The sequence below is a fragment of the Hemiscyllium ocellatum genome, chromosome 36, assembly GCF_020745735.1.
Source record: "Hemiscyllium ocellatum isolate sHemOce1 chromosome 36, sHemOce1.pat.X.cur, whole genome shotgun sequence".
NCBI classification, from domain to species: domain Eukaryota; kingdom Metazoa; phylum Chordata; class Chondrichthyes; order Orectolobiformes; family Hemiscylliidae; genus Hemiscyllium; species Hemiscyllium ocellatum.
This window is the reverse complement of record NC_083436.1, coordinates 18425373-18448159: the sequence shown is the minus strand read 5'-3', so window position 1 is coordinate 18448159 and position 22787 is coordinate 18425373. Positions and strand designations below refer to the sequence as shown.

General features: G+C 42.4%; 1 protein-coding gene across 1 annotated transcript in view; it reads right to left on the bottom strand.

The window, feature by feature from the left end:
* The window catches only part of LOC132833376 (alpha-1,3-mannosyl-glycoprotein 4-beta-N-acetylglucosaminyltransferase B-like), a 244518-nt gene that overhangs the window by 102293 nt on the left and 119438 nt on the right, over window positions 1-22787 (bottom strand). The window contains exon 4 of the mRNA XM_060851600.1: window positions 5027-5160. Coding sequence (XP_060707583.1) covers window positions 5027-5160 — 134 coding nt within the window. The remainder of the gene's footprint in view (window positions 1-5026; window positions 5161-22787) is intronic.

The window sequence follows — 22787 nt, the reverse complement described above, 5'->3', positions numbered from 1 at the left end:
TGTGTTTTTGTTTTTGCTGCTGTTTACCTATTATTTACTATCTATGCTACTTAACTAAGTGATCTGCCTGTATTGCTCACAGGACAAAGCTTTTCACTGTGCCTCAGTACACGTGACAATAAATTCAATTCAATCAATTCAACTCAGAGACATATCTTTTTCTTTTCCCTCCCACTATGAGCAGAGTGAAGGGCAGGTTTTGGTTGGTAGTACTTGAACCGCTTCATGGCTAGAGTCTAAAAATGGTACCAGGAATCCCAGGAGATCCTGGCAGTATTGAGTATGTCTGCCATTGTTGAGCAATTGTAGCACAATTGAGGCATAGTGCGTAACAAGTGAGATGAGCTGTGAAGAATAGGTGAGATGATTCGCTCAGGCTTATGGAGAAAAGCCCTCAGTGAAACTCCCCAATATTGACACTAAACTGTTTTAAAATCAGTCCCTAGTCTTAAAACTGGAGAGAAGGGAATGGAGCACTGGGACAGACAGAGGACTCTCATTCACAGATGCAGCACATGAGACTGAGTACACAGGAGGGAAGCTATGTTTCCTTGACTGGCCAGGACACCAGCAAGCTGTGCCCTCTGGAGGAAATGGAGACAGTGACCAGAGAAGGGAATTTCTGGTGCTAGATTTTCCTGTCCTGATATGGAGCAAAGTGTGTTGAATGGACTTTGGGAATGGCACTCAAGACCTGGATCCAGGATTTCCACCCTCCTTTCTAACACTAGCAATTTTCATCGACACAGGAAAGGCCAGTTTTGATTACACAACATCAGAGGAACATATGCATGTTTGATTTGACAAGCTTATGAGCTTCTGAAGACAATAGTTTTTTTAAAAATAGATTTCAAGTACTGTTCATTTATTTTGACAGATTTATGAGAGCGTAAGACATAGGACATAGACCATAGAACAGTACAGCACAGAACTGGCCCTTCAGCCCACGATGTTGTGCCGACCATTGATCCTCATGTAAGGTAAACCTAATGTACGAACCCTCAAATTTCTGTGACCATGCATGTCTAGCAGTCTCTTAAATATCCCCAATGACCTCGCTTCCACAACTGCTGCTGGCAACATATTTCATGCTCTCACAACTCTCTGCATAAAGAACCCGCCTCTGACATCCCCTCTATACTTTCCGCCAAACAGCTTAAACTATGACCCCGCGTGTTAACAATTTCTGCCCTGGGAAAAAGTCATTGGCTATCAACTCCATCTATGCCTCTTATTATCTTGGACACCTCAATTAGGTCCCCTCTCTTCCTTCTTTTGTCCAATTAAAAAAGCCTGAGCTCAGTGAACCACTCTTCATAAGATAAGCCCTCCATTCCAGGCAGCAAACTGGTAAACCTCCTCTGAACCCTCTCCTAAGCATCCACATCTCTCCTATAATAGGGCGACCAGAACTGGGCACAGTATTCCAAGTGCGGTCTAACCAAAGTTTTATAGAGCTGCAACAAGATCTCACGGCTCTTAAACTCAATTCCCCTGTTAATGAAAGCCAAAACACCATATGCTTTCTTCACAACCCTGTCCACTTGGGTGGCAATTTTAAGGGACCTATATTCCTGCACACCAAGATCCCGCTGTTCCGCCATACTGCCAAGAATCCTATCCTTAATCCTGTACTCAACTTTCAAGTTCGACGTTTCAAAATGCATCACTTCACATTTATCCAGGTTGAACTCCATCTGCCACCTCTCAGCCCATCTCTGCATCCTGTCAATGTCACGCTGCAGCCTACAACAGTCCTCTATATTGTCAACAACACCTCCCAACCTTTGTGTCGTCTGCAAACTTGCTAACCCATCCTTCAATCTCCTCATCCAAGTCATTAATAAAAATTACAAGGAGCAGAAATTAAGCCATTTTCCATCAGGTCTGTGCTGCCATTCAATCATGGCTGATAAGTTTCTCAACACCATTCTCCCACTTTCTCCCTTGATCCCCTTAATACTCAAGAATTTATCTATCTCGGTCTTAAATATACCCATTGACCTGGCCTTCACAGTCTTCTGTGGCAATAAATTCCATAGATACACCACTCTCTGGCTGAAGACGTTTCTCCTCATCTCTGTTCTAAAAGGTCTTCCCTTTACTCTAAGGCTATGCCCTTGGGTCCTAGTCTCTCCTACTAATGGAAACATCTTCCCAACATCTACACTGTCCAGGTCATTAAGTATTCTGTATGTTTCAAATAGAGCCCCTCTCATCCTTCTAGACTCTATTAAGTAGAAACCCAGAGTCCTCAAATGTTCCTCGAATGTTAAGCTTTTCAGTCCTGGGACCATTCTCATGTGTCTCTTCTGAACACACTCCAGGGCCAATACATCCTTCCTGAGATATGGGACCCAAACCTGCCCAAAATACTCCAAATGTGCTCTGACCAGCACCTTATAAAGACTCAGAAATACATCACTGCTTTTATATTCAAGTCCTTTCAAAATAAATGCCATAATTGCATTTGCCTTCTAACTACCGACTCAATCACTCGTTTACCTTGAGAGAATCCTGGACTAGACCTCCCAAGTCTCTTTTCCCTTCAGATTTCTGAATTTTCTCCCCATTTAGAAAATAGCCCATGCCTCTTTCTTCCTACCAAAGTGCATGACCTCACACTTTCCCACGTTGTACTCCATCTGCTACTCTCCTAGCCTGTCCATATCCTTCATTACTCTCCCTGCCTCCTCAATGCTACCTGTCCTTCTATCTATCTTTATACCATCTGCAAACTTAGCCAGAATACCTTCAGTTCATTCACCTATATAATTAATGTATAATGTGGTCGGACACTGAGCCTTGCGGAACACCACTTGTCACTGGCTGCTATCCTGAGAAGGACCTTTTATCCCCACTCTCTGCTTTCTGCCAGACAGCCAAGCTTCTATCCATGCTAGCACCTTGCCTCTGACACCATGGGCCCTTAACTTATTCAATAGCCACCTGAGTGGCATCTTATCAAAAGCCTTCTTGAAATCCAGGTAGATAACATCCTTTAGCTCTCCTTGGTCTAACCTACGCGTTACTTCCTCAAAGAATTCTAGCAGATTTATCAGGCATGACCCTCCCCTTGATGAAACCTGCTGACTTTGCCCTGTTTTACCATACACTTCCATGTATTCAGAAATCTTATGCTTCACAATGGATTCCAGAATCTTATCCATGACCAAGGTTAGGCTGATCAGTTTGTAATTTTCCAACTTTTGCCTTGCTCCCTTTTTAAATAGGAGTGTCACATTAGTGATTTGCCAGTCCTCTGAGAACCTCCCTGATTCCAGCAATTCCTGAAAGATCACCACTAATGCCTCCACTATCTCTTCAGTTATCTCCCTTCGAACTTTGGGGTATAGTCCATCTGGTCCAGATGATTTAACCACCTTCAGGCCATTCAGTTTTTCTAGCACCTTCTCCATGGTGATGGCCACCATGCTCAGCTATGTCTCCTCACTCTTTTGAATTTTTGGAATATTACTCATGTCTTCTACCATGAAGACTGACACGAAGCAATTATTCAGTTCTTCAGCCATTTCCTTGTTCCACACTACTATCTCTTCAGCGATATTTTCCAGTGACCCTATGTCCACTTTTGCCTCTCTTTTGCACTTTGTATATCTAAAGAAACTCTCACAATCTTCCTTTATATTACTTGCTAGCTTACCCTCATATTTAATTTTCTCCCTCCTTATTTCTTTTGTTTTGTTGCTCTGTTGAACTTTGTAAGCTTCCCAATAATCTGGTTTCCCACTGCCCTTCGCCACATTATATGTTTACTCTTTTGCTTTTCTGCTTTTCCTGACTTCCTAGTCAGCCATGGTTGCCTCATCGTCTCTGTACCATGCTTCTTTTCCCTCGGGATGAATCTCTGCAGTGTCTCCTGAATTACTCTCAGAAGCTCCTGCAATTGCTGTCCCACTGTCTTTCTTGCTAGGCTCCTCTCCCAGTCAATCATACTGAACTCCTCCCTCATGCCTTTGTTGTTGCCTTTATTCAGCTGTAATACCGTTGCCTCTGATTCTATCTTCTCCCTCTCAAATTGTTGAGTAAATTCAATCATATTATGATCACTGCCTCCTAAGGTTCCTTCAGCTTAAGGTCCCTTATCAAGTCTGCCTCAATGCACACCACTAAATCCAGTATTGCCTGTTCCCTAGTGGGCTCCACTGAGCTTTCCAAAGATCTACAAGTGATATTCCAGGGCCTATCAAATCTGTTTATACTGGATATTTTGGAGAGGTAAGGATGGGTGTATTTTCCTATGCAAGCCAATCCCCCCAACAAGCTTTGTGCTGAAATATAGCACAGAGAAAGGAGCATAGTTGTATGCAGCAAGGCTTTCTGATTGTTACCATGACTGCTACCAGAGTGCTATAACCAGGTAGTATTAAGGCCTAAAACACAAGGTTGGAATGGAAAGGGAAAGATAAATTGTATCTGTGTGCTGTGAACGTCTTCACACTATCCTAAGGACCTCTCAGACTCTCCAATCTGAGAGGATTCCCAGCAAGATTCACTGCAAACCTATTTTGGAGAAATGAAAATGGAATGTAATATGGGAAAGCAGAAAAGCTTTACCACTTCCAATGGGATATGAATCCAGCCCCTGTGCAGACACACATTCTTTTATGTCTACTACAAGGTTTCACAAAAAAAATCATGCCATGAGATGTTTTGCAGAATGCCTTGTTTGTTGGATTATTTTTTCATACCCTGCATCTTCTGAAAAGAACAAAGATGAATTAATGTTTCAGGAGAAGCCATTTCATCAGAATCACTTGCTCTGTGTTTTAATTAACTCTGTTCGAACAGATTATCCTCTCTTAAGTTCCATTTATCACACAGTTATGGAGCTTATCCATGACAAACAACAGTAATTCATTTTCAACTTCAAGAATACACTTAAAATGTTTAGCAGATCTCAAGAATATTCAAAGTTAATGATGACAAAGTTTACTAGTCCATTTGAAAATGACTTTGACATTAACATTTTGTGAGGTGGAATAGAATTTAAAGTTTGACTGACCTCAGCAATGAATATAATTATTAGACATTTTTTCTTTTCCTCTGGAGACAGCTCATAAATAAGGGAATTCAGTGTGTCCAACAGGTAAGTTTGTGATTCTCTCTTTACTGTGGGTACACCCATCACCAGCAAGGCTAAAATGAGAAAAGAACTGGTGAGTGAAGGAGTGAACATCGCAACTAGAAATTTAACAACAAGTTAGGCAAGTGTTAAATGGTACAGGTGAGGGATTTAAGGCCATTTGACGTTTCGAACAGAAGTAACATGTACAATTTCATGCCTGAAATTAATGGAAAGAGTTAATTCAATTTTTATTCTACTCAGAATTTAAAATGTTCTCTATTTATACACAATTTTGCCTTTTATTTGGAGATAACAGACACCCAGGAAAGGCTTTGCATTCTGGGCCAGAACTGCTAATGGGATCAGGTCCCAAATACAGGTCCTGACTGATTTTACCTAAATTGGCCAAATGGTGACCAGAAGATATGCCGGCAGTCCAATTAACAACAGTAGTCAGGCTATGAATGCCTGAGGGCCAATTCCTGAGGAACTCTTCGACAGATTGGACTGTAGTTGCACCTATGACCAGACAAGAGGCAGAAATCTTCAAAGTCTGCCTGGGGCACTCACAACCCCTGCCCCCAGGCCCTAGCACTGCTTCTCCCATTCAAGACCATCCAAGGCAACTGCCATCAAGCCATCCCCAAAGGGGAACCACAGCCCAACTGAAAAATTGCAGCAAACTATGCTTGGAACAGCTTGGAGCAGTGATGATAGCATATGTTGTGAAATTACTCACCTGTCCACTTCCTTGCCCTCATATCAGGGCAATCCACTGGTAACCATTTCCTAGTTTGTTCCTTTTTTGTCTCTCTTGGAAGGTTATATGGTTGGGTTATGGAGTTGTGAGGAAAAAGTGGGGTTTGCCAAAGACAAATACGGGCAGTGAAGTGTAGAAACTAACATGAAAATTATATTAAGCATACAGCCACAGAGTCATAGAGATGTACAACATGGAAACAGAGCCTTCAGTCCAACCCATTCATGCCGACCAGATATCCCAACCCAATCTAGTCCCACCTGCCAGCACCCGGCCCATATCCCTCCGAACCCTTCCTATTCACATACCCATCCAAATGCCTCTTAAATGTTGCAATTATACCAGCCTCCACCACTTCCTCTGGCAGCTCATTCCATACACGTACCACCTTCTGTGTGATATTCAATATCTTTTTTGTTCTTCATTTTTATCTATTCAAATATTTAAATGATGTTGGAATAGAGAATGATGGCAAATGGATATTATCCATCACCAGCTTGTGTGTGTTTTTGGAGTACCAAACAAGCACATCTGTGATAAAGGTTTGGGAACTCACTGGATGTTGTCGGACACAGAAGGTTTGTGTTATAAAGATAGGCTGGGATGTTTTTACTGGAACATAGGAGATTGAGAGGTGCACGTCCAGAGCAAGTGGTGGATGTGGATACAATTACAATGTTTAAAAGATATTTGGATAAATACATGAAAAGGAAATTCTGGAGGGATATGGGCCATGCGCAGAAGAGGTTAGTTTGGGATTATGGTCGGCATGAACTGGTTGGGCTGAAGGGTCTGCTCCCATGCTGCATGACTATACGACTCTATCGGAGAATAAGTTTGTGACTGCTATTCCCATTGATTCTCTAATAATTGAAGAATCAGTTATGAAAATAATCTGTGACTCCACTGTTACAGGGATTAAGGAATATTAAGAGGAGCAGGTTGAATAGCTGTGTCACTTTGAGCACTGGGCTTCAATTAAACCTAAACCGTTGAGAATCTATGGTTCCTCACTACCGCTCTCAAAGGTCAGACGGTGTGAAATAAACTAAGACTCTAATGGTTGTCATTCTACAGTGTAAACCTGCTAATAATTTGGATTTACACAAGCAACTTCCTTTAGAGAGGCCTCAAAAATTGGTATGAAAAGGAGAAAACATTTACATAGTTGCTGTAACATTAGCCTTGCACATTGGAGGCAGAAAATATCCGACATCCATTCAGCACTTGTCTGATCTCTCATTGCTTCAAAGGGTCATGGTTAGACAGTATTCAAAACACAGAAGAAGTAACAATGGATTTGTTCAATTAAATGAAAAGTTGTCAAAGCCTGTTTGTGTTTCTAATGTTGAAATAGACTCCGTGAGTATAATGTTCAAATAGACTCCGTGAGTATAAAGTTGTGTTTAAAATAAATACTGTGAAACAAGTAGTTTTTCCAGACTCAGTGGAAACAAGTCAATCATTACAAGGCTGAGAAATGTAAATTCTCTGATTGACAGCATGATCACAGATTCTACAAAAGAGATATCCGAAATTCATTAAGCTTGCCCTCAATAATTTTGTGTTACATTAGGCAGGAATAGGTGGTGGTGTTCTGAGTAAATACAAATTGAAGAGTAAGATCAAATTTAACAATAAATCCAGGGTTGACCTGTACATTTGTATATGTAGTCTTCACACTGGAGATCAGCCGTGAGTTTCAGCAGTGGATGAGGAAGCAGGTACATGTGATTCAGCCTCCTGGTGATGGAGCATGCATTTACTGTCAAGGTTGTAGTACACCGGATGGATAAAATACTGCAGCAACTGGACGCTGAGATAGGGATATTAATGTTTCCACAATGGCAAGTATTTCTGTGCTGACTATGTGCTAGAATTTATCATAAGAAATATATAGTGAGGTAAATGCCGCGGCAGCTGTATCTTTATATAAAATGTTTCCACTTCAATGTGCTTGTGCCGGAATCTTTTTGTGGAACAGACACTTGGCGTTATGATTGCTGAATAAATGAACTGAAAAAAGAATCAATCAGAAGAAAGTGCTCATAGAATCTAATCCAACAGGGAAGAAAATTGTTGCACCAGTACTATTGGCATACTATTCTTGGATAATTTTTTTATTAGCTTGATAAATAGATGACTAAATAATAAATCTATGGATAATCAGGTTCTGAATAACATCCTGTAGATTCTAGCCCAGTGAAGAATCCAGAAGTGATACATTGTCTTTTTAGAATTAATATTGATCTTGATAAAGTGCAAGAGGTTTATAGTGAAATTTGCTGTACAAAACTGAAATTAGGACAGACACAAATTTTGTCAGATTTGTTCGATGGAACAACAAATCTGATGTTTGGTGAACAATTGCTAACTTCTGATGATTAAAATGAATGGTGGGAACATTGGGAGCACTGAACCCTGCATCCAAATCTCTGAACTGCCTTACTACTAAGTCCAACTTTATGAATGGGAGACCAACTAATTTGGTACAGTCAACTTGTTTCAGAGATGACGTTCAGCATACTCTTTTTAACTTATTCAATGTTAAATTGAGGGAAATGAAGCATTCAAAGATATGGGGTTAGGTTGAATTTTTGTTGTGAAGGCATTGGTGTTGGACTGTGGTGGGCAAAGTCAGATGACACCAGGTTCTAGTCTAACAGATTTATTTGAAATCACAAGCTTTCCAAGTGCTGCTCCTTCATCAAGCTCCTTCATCTGATGAAGGAGCAGTGCTCCAAAAGCTTGTGACTTCATATAAACCTGTTGAACTATAACCTGATGTCGTATGACTTCCAACTTTGAAAGTGTAAAAGGTGTAGGCTGTACTCACTAAGCCCTCCTTCCTAAGGTTTATTGTTCAGTGGCAGGAATAAGCTTTTTCCTTTGTCATTTAGGAATTCTCATTCCGCATTATTCAGCTTGTCTAACAGGGAAATCGCTCATACTTCCACTGCTTTCCAGGCGAGACTAGGAGAGTGCTGGTTCTACCTCACTTCCAGGAGAAAAAAGCTGATTTTATGTGTACCTCAAACTGTTTCACATTCTAATCATAAAAAAAGTTAAATTTGATCTTCTTCAGTCTCATTTTAGTCAGTCCACTTATTTTGACTGGGTGGGAGACCCAGCATTGATATACTAATTTTGTAAAACTTAAACAGAAATATATTCATAGAATAAGGAAATAAAGACTTCTTTTGTGTGTCTGGCTGAAGAGAATTAGATCACTGCCTCCCTTATTTACAATATTTTCCAAATTATGACAACTCCCGTAGTGGCCAGACAATCCATGGCTTCACTATTACAGGGAGTAAAGAACATTAAGAGGAGCAGGATTGAATGGCTGTGTCACGTTGAGCACCAGGCATCAAAGGTCAGGCAGTGTGAAATAATTTAAGACTCCAGTGGTTGTGAATCTGCAGCATAAACCTACCAAGAATTTTGGATTTATGTAAGCAATTTCCTTTCGAGAGGCCTTAAGAATTGGTGGTGGAGAAAGAGAAACATTTACATAGGTGCAGTAACAATAGTGAAGACCTTGTACTTGGATACAGAAAGAATCCGACACCCATTCAGCACTTGTCTGATTTCTCTGCTTCAAAGGGTTATGTTTAGACAGCATTCAAAATGCAGAAGTCATAATAAGTGAAAAGTTGTCAAACCTTATTTGTGTTTCTAATGTTGAAATAGGCTCCATGATTATAAGTTTGTATGTTTAAAACTAATACTGCATTAAGAATAATTTTTCAGAATCCATGAGAACAAGTCAGTCATTACAAGCCTGAAAAGTTTAAATTCTCTGACTGACAGGGCGATCACAGTTTCTAGAAAAGGGCCATTTTAAATCATCATGCTCACCCTGAGTATTATCAAGCCATCACAGTATTCATGACATGCACTTAACAAACGGAAGTAAATCAGAGAATCTGAGGAACAATGCCTTCTACCTAAATACATCAGTTAAGCTGTTGAATCACAAAGTTGCACTTTAATCCATTTTCTGGGATTTTCAATCGGTTCCCATATTACTTTCCTTGATTTCTTTAAGGCCCTACTTAAGTTACAGACAGTTCTCAGATACAATTAATTCTATTGATGCTAAATGTGGTTTCTGTGTCACTGCACAAAAGATGAACTACAGAAACATCTCTTTTTGCATAAGATTTGTGGATATGCAACTGTCCCTACCCCAACAGCTAGTTTAGATTAGATTACTTACAGTGTGGAAACAGGCCCTTCGGCCCAACAAGTCCACACTGACCCGCCGAAGCGACAACCCACCCATACCCCTACATATACCCCTTACCTAACACTACAGGCAATTTAGCATGGCCAATTTACCTGACCCGCACATCTTTGGACTGTGGGAGGAAACCGGAGCACCCAGAGGAAACCCACGCAGACACGGGGAGAACGTGCAAACTCCACACAGTCAGTTGCCTGAGGCGGGAATTGAACCCAGGTCCCTGGCGCTGTGAGGCAGCAGTGCTAACCACTGTGCCACCGTGCCGCCCCGATTCAGCTAGTGTGCTGAATCTGTTTACAACAACAAAAGGAAATGTATAAACATTACTGGTAGCTTCTGAGAAGCTGGTACAGAGGACAGGAGACAAGACTAGTGCAAACTGATAAGATTAATTAACACTAAAACTTTTTGCAGTAGGATAATAAGGCAAGGCTTCCCCAGTGCTTTCTTCTATCAGGTCTCAGTCCCATGTAGACTGACATCTGTGTTATTATGACACAACACCTCACACAAATGCACCATAGCTCCTGTTAGAGCACTAATCTATTGAACTTCTTAATCTATGTCTTGCAAAAATCTGTATCTCTACATTCTACTTGCACATGAGAAGGGTTTCGAAGGATATGGGTCAAGTGCTGGCAAATGGGATTAGATTAATTTAGACATCTGGTCAGCATGGATGAGTTGGACCAAAGTGTCTGTTTTGAACTGTACAACTCGATAACTTTGACATCCTCCTACAACTGGTGTCCCTCAACATCTACATAAATAGTCTTCAGGCTGGTTTTACTAAGCCCCCCAAACATGTTTTTTTTAAGGTTGAGGATCCATTCATTTAAAATTTATTCTCTGAGCATCTTCATTAGTGTCTCTGCCATACATTGTTGTGCAATCATACTATCCTTCAGAAGTTCAAGATATGCACGTTATCCGGCTACTTTACATCATCACTTGCCTGATCAACAGACATTGTAACTGCAGCTGTAAAACACAAGCAAACAACCCAACCTCAGCATCACATCATATTAGAATCCATATTGAGGGAGTGCTATTCTTTCCCTCACACACAGCGCAGCATAACACCGCATCATCGCTCAGGGCTAACCATGGTCAACCCCTGACCAACTTGGCTAGACAGCCCTGACTGATGAATAATCAGACCCTTGACTGATCCTGTTCAGCCCTGATTGATTTGCTATTAATGCCCTGTCTGGGTGCACTGCAACTGCAGGATTGACCGTGGCCCACTCTTTGGACTGCAATGGTACAGAACTCCTGACCTTGCCCACTCTAGTGCCTGATTGACCACGTTTAATCTCCTGGATGATATTAGACAATGTCCTCGATTTATTGTGCTCAGATTCCCTGACTGACAACCCTTCTCCTTGACTCAAGTGAAGGCCACTCCCCTTGGAATTTGCAATAGAGCCATTTGGTCGAAGGACATGTAATGTGTTTGCCATGTAAGCTGCTGGCACATGCTGCAAGTATGGCACTGATTAGATTAGATTTCCTACAGTGTGGAAACAGGCCATTCAGCCCAACAAGCCCACACCAACCCTCCAAAATGTAATCCTCCCAGACCCATTCCCCTACCCTATATTTACCCCTGACTAATGCACCTAACACTATGGGCAATTTAGCATGGCCAATTCACCTGACCCGCACATCTTTGGATTAGTATAGCTTGGTGTTGGAAAGCAAAATATCACCTCCCTCTCACTGATCACAGGGCAAGCTGATTGGGTTTGTGTCTATACAAAGTGGCAAGGTATGGCAGAGGTACAGTGAACCTGTAAGTTCTGAAGCATACAGGAATAAGCAAAAAGGCAAGGCAGAAATGCTGAAAATATCCAAGTAGGTGCAAAATGAATAAGAACTAACAGCAAGCTAAGAATCCTGCACTGAATTCTGTTCCAATGCACGAGACAGCTAACTGTCCCTGTATGCGAAGTGGCCTGCAGCAGCAGTGCAGTATAAAGGTATTGGTGCACTGCAAAGGGGCAAACTGTATTCCAAGCTAGTCTGAAATGTGATATGGTGATATAAGGCTGCTGCATGCCTGAAGCCAACCTCTATTGACTGGGGTGTACAGGCAGTCACTGCTCATGGGGTGTAACCTGAGGTGTTAGGGCGCTGCCCAAGCTGGAGCGTCAGATGAGCAAGCAACAAGTTGGAGCAGCCAGTTCTGACTGTCATGTTGGGAATTGTCAGCATTTAGTTTGTCTCTGTTGCACAGGAGAATAGGAAATTGAACATACACGAGGTATGATTAGGCACTAATGAGGTGTAAATGTAGCAATTAGGATGCTCACTACTCATGAGAGAGATTTTCATCTCAACCTCGAAACCTCGGGTGTAAAATCAAACTTCTTTTCTCAAACTTAAGAACTGAATTTTTCTGATCTCACCACATTTTCCCAACGGACTTGCCACAGCCCACAATGTTCAAAGGCTGAGAAAATTCAATCCAGCATCTCTGAGATTTGTAAGTCTTTCTATCTCAAGATGACATGAAGCTGACCTTTAACTTTAGGTTGGCTCCTCCTGGACCTTGGCGTTTGGTGAACGAAGGCTCTAGGGTGGCTTTTTGTTTATTTGAAGCTATTTATGCCCAACAAAAAGAACTGTGATGCCAGCTCCTGGACGGAATTTAAAGTCCATAAGGACATTCATTGTGGTTCTCATGTGATGTATTGGCTCTCATTCTAAATGATATTATCATTTGGTGGTGGTTTGGTGCTTGTGCCATTTGTGTGGAACTTCTTTGCTTTGAGGATTTTGTCTTATGTTTGCCAACGGAAGTTTAAGCAGATTATTCCTACCCTCTTTGGGACTTAGAACTGCCACGGGGAGCCATGGATAAGCTGACAGTAGGAGTCTTTCCCCTGCTTGCAGTTGCAGTGCATTTTCAATTCTTTCAGCTCTGCATGCTCAATGTTCAATGCTCAAAGCTGAATAGTTTCAAATAGGTTACTCTCTAGCAGCTATGCTTGAACTGTCTGCGGCTGTCTACCTTTTGCAAGGTTTTAGGGTGAAGTAGGAGAAAGTGAAGTCTGTAGATGCTGGAGATCAGAGCTGAAAATGTGTTGCTGGAAAAGCGCAGCAGGTCAGGCAGCATCCAAGGAACAGGAAATTCGACGTTTCGGGCATAAGCCCTTCATCAGAAATGAGGAAAGTGTGTCCAGCAGGCTAAGATAAAAGGTAGGGAGGAGGGACTTGGGGGAGGGGCGATGGAGATGTGATAGGTGGAAGGAGGTCAAGGTGAGGGTGATAGGCCGGAGTGGGGTGGGAGCGGAGAGGTCAGGAAGAAGATTGCAGGTTAGGAGGGTGGTGCTGAGTTCGAGGGATTTGACTGAGACAAGGTGGGGGGAGGGGAAATGAGGAAACTGGAGAAATCTAAGTTCATCCCTTGTGGTTGGAGGGTTCCCAGGCGGAAGATGAGGCGCTCTTCCTCCAACCATCGTGTTGTTATGGTCTGGCGATGGAGGAGTCCAAGGACCTGCATGTCCTTGGTGGAGTCGGAGGGGGAGTTAAAGTGTTGAGCCACGGGGTGGTTGGGTTGGTTGGTCCGGGTGTCCCAGAGGTGTTCTCTGAAACGTTCCGCAAGTAGGCAGCCTGTCTCCCCAATATAGAGGAGGCCACATCGGGTGCAGTGGATGCAATAGATGATGTGTGTGGAGGTGCAGGTGAATTTGTGGCAGATATGGAAGGATCCCTGGGGGCCTTGGAGAGAAGTAAGGGAGGAGGTGTGGGCGCAAGTTTTGCATTTCTTGCAGTTGTAGGGGAAGGTGCCGGGAGTGGAGGTTGGGTTGGTGGGGGGTATGGACCTGACAAGGGAGTCACGGAGAGAGTGGTCTTTTCGGAACGCTGATAGGGGAGGGGAGGGAAATATATCCCTGGTGGTGGGGTCCGTTTGGAGGTGGAGGAAATGATGGCGGATGATACGCTGTATATGGAGGTTGGTGGAGTGGTAGGTGAGAACCAGTGGGGTTCTGTCTTGGTGGCGGTTGGAGGGGCGGGGCTCAAGGGCGAAGTAGCGTGGAGGTTGTTGCACACCCTGATCTGATGTTTCTCCAGTTCTGTCCATGTTAGTTCCTGGGCTATCCTCCTGGTTTACCTCTCCCCAGTCTGATTGCTGGACTGGCCTTGAAACCTTTTACCCACTGCTCTCCACAGCTGGGATTCTCCTAAGGCTTCTCCCTGTCATTCAACACTTTTTCTTGGTCTGGTCACATCTTGCCACTATGTATAAGTATCTCTTGTAGTTTCTGGGAGCTTGGTACAGATGAAAACTGGACACAAGACTAGTACAAACTAGCACATATATATGCATAGAAAAATAAGTCTTCACTAGTGTCTTTTTCCATTCCCAGTTCCAGTCCCATATGATTAGATAAACAAAGAACAAAGAAAATTTACAGCCCAAGGAAACGTCCCTTCGGACCTCCAAGTCTGAGCCGATCCAAATCCACTGTCTAAACCTATCGCCCATTTCCAAAGGATCTGTATCCCTCTGATCCTCACCGACTCATGCATCTGTCCAGATGCACCTTAAATGAATCTACTGTGCCTGCCTCTGCCACCTCTGCTGGCAACGTGTTCCATGCACCTACCACTCTCTGTGTGAAGTACTTTCTGCATGTATTTCCCTTAAACTTTTCTCCTCTCATCTTGAACATGCAACCTCTTGTTATTGAATCCCTCACCCTGGGAAAAGCTTAGCTCTATCCACCCTGTCTATATCCTTCATGATTTTGTAGACCTCAATCTCCTTTTTTCTAATGAAAACAATCCTAACCAACTCAACCTCTCTTCATAGCTAGCACCTTTCATAACAGACAACATCCTCATAAACCTTCTCTGCACCCTCTCCAAAGCGTCCACATCCTTTTGGTAATGTGGCGACCAGAACTGTACACTGTATTCTAAATGTGGCCAAAGCAAAGTCTTCTACAATGTTAACGTGACCTGCAGCTCTTAAACTCAATAGCCCTGTCCGATAAAGGCAAGAATACCATACATCTTCTTGACCACTCTATCCAACATGTGCAGTCATCTTCAGGGTACAATGGACCTGAATTCCCAGATCCCTCTGCTCATCAACTTTTCCCAAGGCTCTTCCGTTTACTGTATAGTTCACTCGAGAACGAGAATTCCCAAAATGCATCACCTCACATTTGCCTGGATTGAACTCCATCTGCCACTTCTTCATCCAACTCTCCAGTCTATCTCTATCGTCCAGTACTCTTTGACAGTCCCCTATGCTTTCTGCTCCTCCATCAATCTTCGTGTCATCTGCAAACTTGCTGATCAGACCAACAGTGCCCTCTTCCGGATCATCATATCACAAACAACAGTGGCCCCAGCACTGACCCCTGTGGAACAGCACTGGTCACCTTTCTCCATTTCAAGAAACTCCCTTGAACTACTACTCCATGTCTCCTGTTGCTCAACCACTCCTTTATCCACTTAGCTAGAACACCATGCACAACATGTGACTTCCCTTTCTCCATTAGTTTACCATGGGGAATCCTATCAAGTGCCTTATAAAAGTCCATGCATATGACATCAACAGCCTTTCCTTCATCTATCAACTTGGTCACTTCCTCAAATAACTCTACTAAGTTGGTAAGACGTGATCCTCCTGCACAAAACCATGTTACCTATCACTGATAAGCCCATTCTTTTCTAAATAAAAACAGGTTTTATCCCTCAGTGCCTTCTCCAGCAGCTTTCCCACCACTGATGTCAAGCTCATTAGTCTGCAGTTACCTGGAATATCCCTACTACCCATCTTGGACAGGGGGACAACATAAGCAACTTTCCAGTCCTCCAGCACTTCACCTGTGTTTAAGGATGCTACAAAGATATCTGTCAGGACCCCAGCTATTTCCTCTCTCACCTCTCTCAGCAATCTGGGATAGATCCCATCCGGTCCTGAGGATTTGTCCACCTAAATATCCTTTAGCCTACCCAACACATCCTCCCTCCTCATGTCAACATGATCCAGAGTAAACAAATTTCTATCTCTAATCTCAACATTCATCATATCTCTCTCTTCAGTGAAAATTGTTGCAAGGTACTTATTGAGAATCTCACCCATTTTCTCAGGTTCGACAAACAACCTTCCTTCCTTATCCTTAAGAGGAGCAACCCTTTCTCTAGTTACCCTCTTGCTTCTTATATATGAATAGAAGGCCTTGGGATTCTCCTTAAGATGTTGTTTTGGAGGCTTGACTCCTTTCAGGAACCTGGGCATGAATGTTACAACATGCCTAACCTGTGAGCAATGCTGCCACAAGGATTGTCATTAGATAACTGCCATCATATATAAATAAGAGGCCTTTGGATTCTCCTTAATTCTGCTCGCTAAAATTATTTCATGACCCCTTTTAGACATGGCTCCTTATGCAGATGCTCAGCAGCATTGATACAGTTAATCCTTCAGTCTGCATGAAGGAGCCTCTTTCTCTAGCAGTTATATTTCTATTGGCTTCTTAGAGATGATGGATAGATTTCTGGGCCTGCATTGGCAGCATTACTTCATTTACTTTACAGCTTCAAAGTGAAATGGGTAGAGATTGAGGGATAAATATTGGTCAGGACTTTCCAACTTTGTGCTTCCAGTTAAAACATGTAGTAGTTTGCAGTCTTAGATCTGTCTTTTCAATATGTACTGTCATGGGATGTGCTGTCTCCTAATGGAGAATGAAATTGCTTATTAAATATCAAGCTTTTAAAATGTGATTACATAAATCAGATGGCCCTTTGCTTACCTTTCCAGCAGTGTGTCTGCAGATTGGAGATTTTCCATCCATCCACGCCAGTGTTGGGCAGGAATTTACCATTAATCTTTTTTGTTTTCTCGTGCTTCCAACTTAAGAAACAAGTAATTTGGAATATCACTAACTGTTTTTTTCATGGCCAGCAACATGACCAGTATCCTCCTCAACCCTTTGCCCACATGTCAGTTTCAGAAAACCACCAGCCTGCCAGCTCTTAGACCAACTCACATACCACTTCAACCCTTCAAAACTTTAGTTTGGAGCTCACGGACTCCTTTGACTTGCATGCTTCCATCAGATTGTTTATATGGAGGGACAAATGTACTTCATGCATCTGCACAACCTGCAACCTTTGGCTCTTAGCTTGCTTTCTTAGCACAAACTCACTTTATCTCCCAATGGAAGGCTGCCATCTCTGTATACTCCACATTGCTTTCTTCATGCATGTTCACTGACTTCAGCAGTGATTTATGAAATAACTCCACTGAGGCTGGTATCCTGTCGCCGAGTCACCCTTTATTTACACGTGGAGAGTCCTTGACTTTGATTCAGCACACTCAGAGCCAGCTCTCAGAATGCATACAATGTCTGACATTCCTGTTCTGCTGTCAGCCAGGGCTCCCTGATTAGAACAGATTTACAGTCCTAATCAGGGTATTCCCATTTTATAAGGGCCACCTGACTGCCCTCATTACAGTCAATACAACTCAAAGGCTGCAACTTCTATGTGGCTCACATTATTTTCTTGGCACACAGAGTCTTTACTGTTTAGTTACAAGCTGCCAGTTACTCTGCATTTTTTGCTGGTTTTTAGTGCAGAGGGAAAGATAGGCAGCTTGTGATGGTGGGGAGTACTGAACCGTCAATCTTCCAGTCAGACACCAAATGTGTTTCAGGCATGTGAAAGTCAAAGGCAAACAGTCCCTTGTGGGGTAAAGGGCAATTACATTCATCGTCACAAGTACTGCCAGTCAAAGAGCTTGTCCTTTGCCAGTCCAGAGGGATTAGCCATGGTCAATCAGATGCTTGGACCTACCAGAATCTGGGAATCTAGGTCTTTGCAAATTGAGAATTGGCCACAATCAGTCCTGTAGGTCAAGTGCAGCCAGTCCAGACATTACAGATAGCATGTTGTTGAGATATCAATCTAGGGCTGGGCCACAGTCAGGCAGGACTATCTTACAAAATCTCTCTGGGAGATGGGCTATTGTCAGTCTTGGGGCTTGATCAATAATGTTTAAGGAGATTATCATGAAGCAACTTTCTAGCCCTAGTAGGTGGGCAACTCTAGTCTAGGGATAGTCTTCATTGTCCTGGGTTGTTGGGGGAGGGATTGGTGATAGTATGGTGGCAATTATAATGGTAAATTGGGACCATTATGAATGGGAAGTGACTGGGAGCTCCGGAAGGGAGAGATTCAAATGGATCATGCTAACTCTGGCTGGGTGAAAGTGGAGACATTAATAGTTCAGGAATTGATTTGAATGGGATGGTGCAGGCTGAGGGTCTTAGAGGCCACAGAACAGCAACACAGTTTGTGTCACCTGACACCTCTGAAAGGTTCACATCATCCATGTGGAAAGTTGTCTATGCGCACCCTTTGTCAAACACTCTGCCAGTAAAAACATGGAGGTGCACAAAAGAGCACAACAAATCTGAGTGAATGGGACAGAATGACATCACTGGCAGGGGTACTGTATGCACATGCTCACAGAGAACATTTTGAGCACATCAGCAGACATTTTCCCACAAAACAGGGAACTTGAAGGGTAGGATGAAGTAAGTTTGTCAGAAGCAGAGCCTGGAAGATACATGCACTGAAACAACGCTAGAATTTTGACATGCCAGATTGAAAGACAACTGCACAGTAACTACAGAAAATGGCTGATCCTACATTCAAGATAGGTGAAGTAAGTTGTTGGGATTTTTCTTTAGGATGGGGAAAGCTCTTGAAACTGATGGCTCAGGACATTTACATTAATCTGTCACCTATCTGCCCTCAATTTGAATAACTAATAAAGTACACTGACCCAGGGAAAAAAAAGCAAATTGGGAAAATGACCATTCACTTCTTTGTATTTCACGACAAATGAGGAAAGGCAACAGCAGCTAAATAGCTGGGGACTCAGGTTTCACACTCTCAACTCAAAGGTCCTAACAACTTTCAACTGCATCTGCTTTTCTATTCCTTTGAAATAACTTCCCACCCCTTCTTTTTAAATTCATTACCTGTCTTTGTGTATGTGTTTCATGTCATATTTTTATTCTTCTTCAGGTCAGTGGGTAAAAACATTCCTTTATCTTTCACTCACGTAAAGCATGGTAATTGGCTCTGGCATTTCCCAGCTAACTGCGTTATAAATTTGTTGTGACTGATCAACAGAAAGTTAAAAAGAGGGGAACTGAATCCCACCCCTCACCTGTTTGGAACACTTGGTGGCTAAAATGCCTTACAATGCACTTCAGCTCTCTTAAGGCAAAACTTCTGTTGCTTTAACATCTTTCTCACAGTAAAGATATTAATGGTCAGCAAATGTTTTACCTGTCAGGATACAGTCTCTATCCCAGGATAAAGAATCAGCGCTGATTTCATTTTCAGTGTCCCTGCCACCACCACCAATTTCTTGCCTGCTGAGGGCATCCATATGTCTTGGTTTTAACCTAAGCCGTGGGGCTTAGAGCCCATTTCTCACATTGGCAAAATTTATACCCTGTTGGCTTTAAATGAAAGTAAAATTGAACAGTGTGTAAATTCACAATTTACTCAACCCTTTCTCATTCTCATTGGGTATTCTGAATTATAATCAAGGTTTTATACACTCCTTCCACTTGGGATTAATGAGTAATGATGAAGAATTGTAATCCTGGGCTAACTGTTTGCACTCCATCATGGAGGTTGACATGCTATTTTTATGAACAGGGAACTTGTTCAGCTGTCTGAAGCTTCAAGTTTGCTCAGCAGACTCCATACTGTATCAAAACTGGCACTTAAATCTCACTAAATCCAGTGTAAAAGAAGTTAATGAGGAGGTGTTCCTTTCAACAGGAGAACTGATGGAATTCTAGACCTTGTACTCAAGCAGCATGGACAGAATGGGCTGAAGGGCTCGTTTCATCCTATAAAGTTTTATGACTGTGACTTCCAACTATGATTGAGCTGAATAGATATTTTAAGGTGTTGCAAGATTTAGATTTAATGAAAATAAATGTGATCGCCACTGATCTGATAATGACTTAATTGAATAGTGGAATAAGTTTGAGGGACTGAATGGCCTGTTTCTGCTGTAACTGTGTTATTGAGGTTCATTGAAAGTTTGAATACACTGTCACGTTCTTCTTGGCCTTCATGATTAGTACTGTACTTACTGCACTGTGTGTTCCACTCACTAAGTGAACATAATGATGTGGGAATAAAATAAAATCAAAGCAACTTTTAAAACTATATTCAACTAGCCAACTCTACAATCTATAACATGCTCTTTCTTCCATTTACATCATCGTTTTTTTCTGACATGAGCGTTATCAAACAAGGAATGGATCATTTCAGATGGCAAGCCAAGCAGCTTTCTTAGGTTTTCTGAAGTTAAGACACACTTTCTATGTTTCCTATCAAGTTAATTATTTATCAGCAAGGAGCTGATGCATAACTAAAGAAGAAACAATTAAATTGTCATTTTGAGTCTGATTGATGGGAGAATGAATGGTTGTCCAATAAGAAGGACAAATGCAAGAGTGTGCACTCAAGGCTGCCATGTTTAAAGGCCATAAGTTGTAGGAGTAGAGAAAGGCCATTTCGTCCACTGAGTCTGCAGAGATTGTAAGTAGGTTAGCTAGGTTAACCTCACTGTCTGAGTTGCCTGATTGTTACTGTTAATCTGGTTCAATAAGGCAGTCCTAGGCAGACTGATACAAACAGAAATGTCAGAAGGTCTGTTCGCTATAAGTACTGGCTCTGAGGGAGATGTATCAGTGTTAAGAACTCTGCACATGTTAATTAAGGGTGACTTGGTGTTGGGATACCGGCTCCACCATTCAGTGAGATCATGGCTGATTTGGTCATGTTGAACTCCACTTTCCTGCTTTTTCCGTTTGATTCCTTTATTGGTTAAAAATCTGACTATCACTATCTTGAATATACTTAACAATGCAATCTTTATAGCCATCTGTGGTAATGATTGTAACAGCTTCACTATGCTCTGGGAGAAGAAACCCCTCCTTATTTCTGCTTTAAACGGGCAACCCCCTATTTTGGATTATACCCTCTGTTTCTCAAATCTCCCACAAAGGGAAACAACCTTTCTGCATGTACCCTGTCAAGTCTCCTAAGAGTCTCAAATGTTTCAGTAAGGCTGTCCCTCATTCTTCGATATTCCAATGAGTACAGACCCAACCTACTCAACTTCTCCTCATAATGCAGACCCCTCCATTTCTGATATCAGCTTAGTGAACCTCCTCTGGACTCCCCCCAATGCCAAAAGATCTTTACTTAGATTTGGGGTCCAAAACTTTTCACAATATTCCAGCTATGGTTGGACTACGGTCTTGTATAGATTTTTTTAAAAAATCTCAACTTTGAATAAAGGCACCTGTGCATCCACACGTGTGTGTGTGTGTGTGTGCATATGTGTGTGTGCGTGTATATAGGGATGGGGAGGGATTTGACACGATGGTTCCTTTCTTTGAATTAAAGGCCTATCTCCCCAATCCTGTATCCCCTGAATTACAACATCCACTCAACTGACTCATTCCAACATCCGCCCTGGGGGTTCCTCCCTGTACCAAGATGCTGTGGTCAGTTACTCATTCTCCCTGCAAGTCCCCAGACTCATCTGCACAGCTAACAAGAATCTCAAACTGTTGGACCATTTCAGGGGCTGAGGCTCTTTAACTGGAAGTCTGGGTTCTCATATCTATTTCATCGATGGTCTGACCTTTCAGTGTCTGATCACAGACCAATTTAAAATGACCTAATTTTAAAGGCGTGACTATCACTGGAACAAAATGTCCAGGTACTTAATCCTTCCCTGATGTGGTGCAATGTCCTTGCACTATGATAGTAAGGACACTTTAGAGATGTTTCATAATTGTTACAAGCTGAGAAAGTTGTGATACAAATAAATGGAAAATTTTCTGTCTTGGGGCAATGGCAAACATGCTCATACTCTGCAGGATAAAGGGTATGGAGCAGAAGGAGGACTTGAGTATAAGGTTTAAGATCAGTCACGTGAAGGGTGTGTGTGTGTGTCCATTAACATTGCAGTAGTGAACCATTGGATATCAACACAGCTCAGCAGATTGAAACCTCCTGATATTGAGTCACTTTAGCTGCTAGCAAGGGAGTGCACAAGAAAGAAGAGCTTGGGTATGCTCACATCTCACCTTATCGGGGCCACCATGACATTGGCTATTGTGAGAGGTGTCGCAGAATCATGTGAGAATTTCAGCAAGGCCTATTTTGAGGTTGAGACCAACTCTCTGCACTTTAAACTACATTCTGGGCTTTGAGATGAGATTCGGTTTGCCTATTAAGGTGGGGGGTTAAGATCTCATGAACTGCAGATCTCATATCTTTAATATGCAGCCTCCTACCTACTAGCAAGATAAAGCAAACTAGATGGCAAGAATTCTTGATCTGGAAGTCAGAGCGGGTACTTGGTGGCTTCAGCTTGCTGCTAGCTGCAAAGAGCCTCCATGTTGCATTAGCATCCCAGGAAATGATTCAAGAGCAGCAGCTGCTCTTGTCCATAGACATTGGCATCCAATGATCACCAAACCTTTTGGCAATTCTCTGATTCAGTTGCAGGACATTTAGGAGGTTGAGACCCACATTTCAGGAAACACGAGCAATTGGAGTTAAAAAGCTGCTGGAAAGACACTCTGCAGAAAGGGCTAGACACTTAG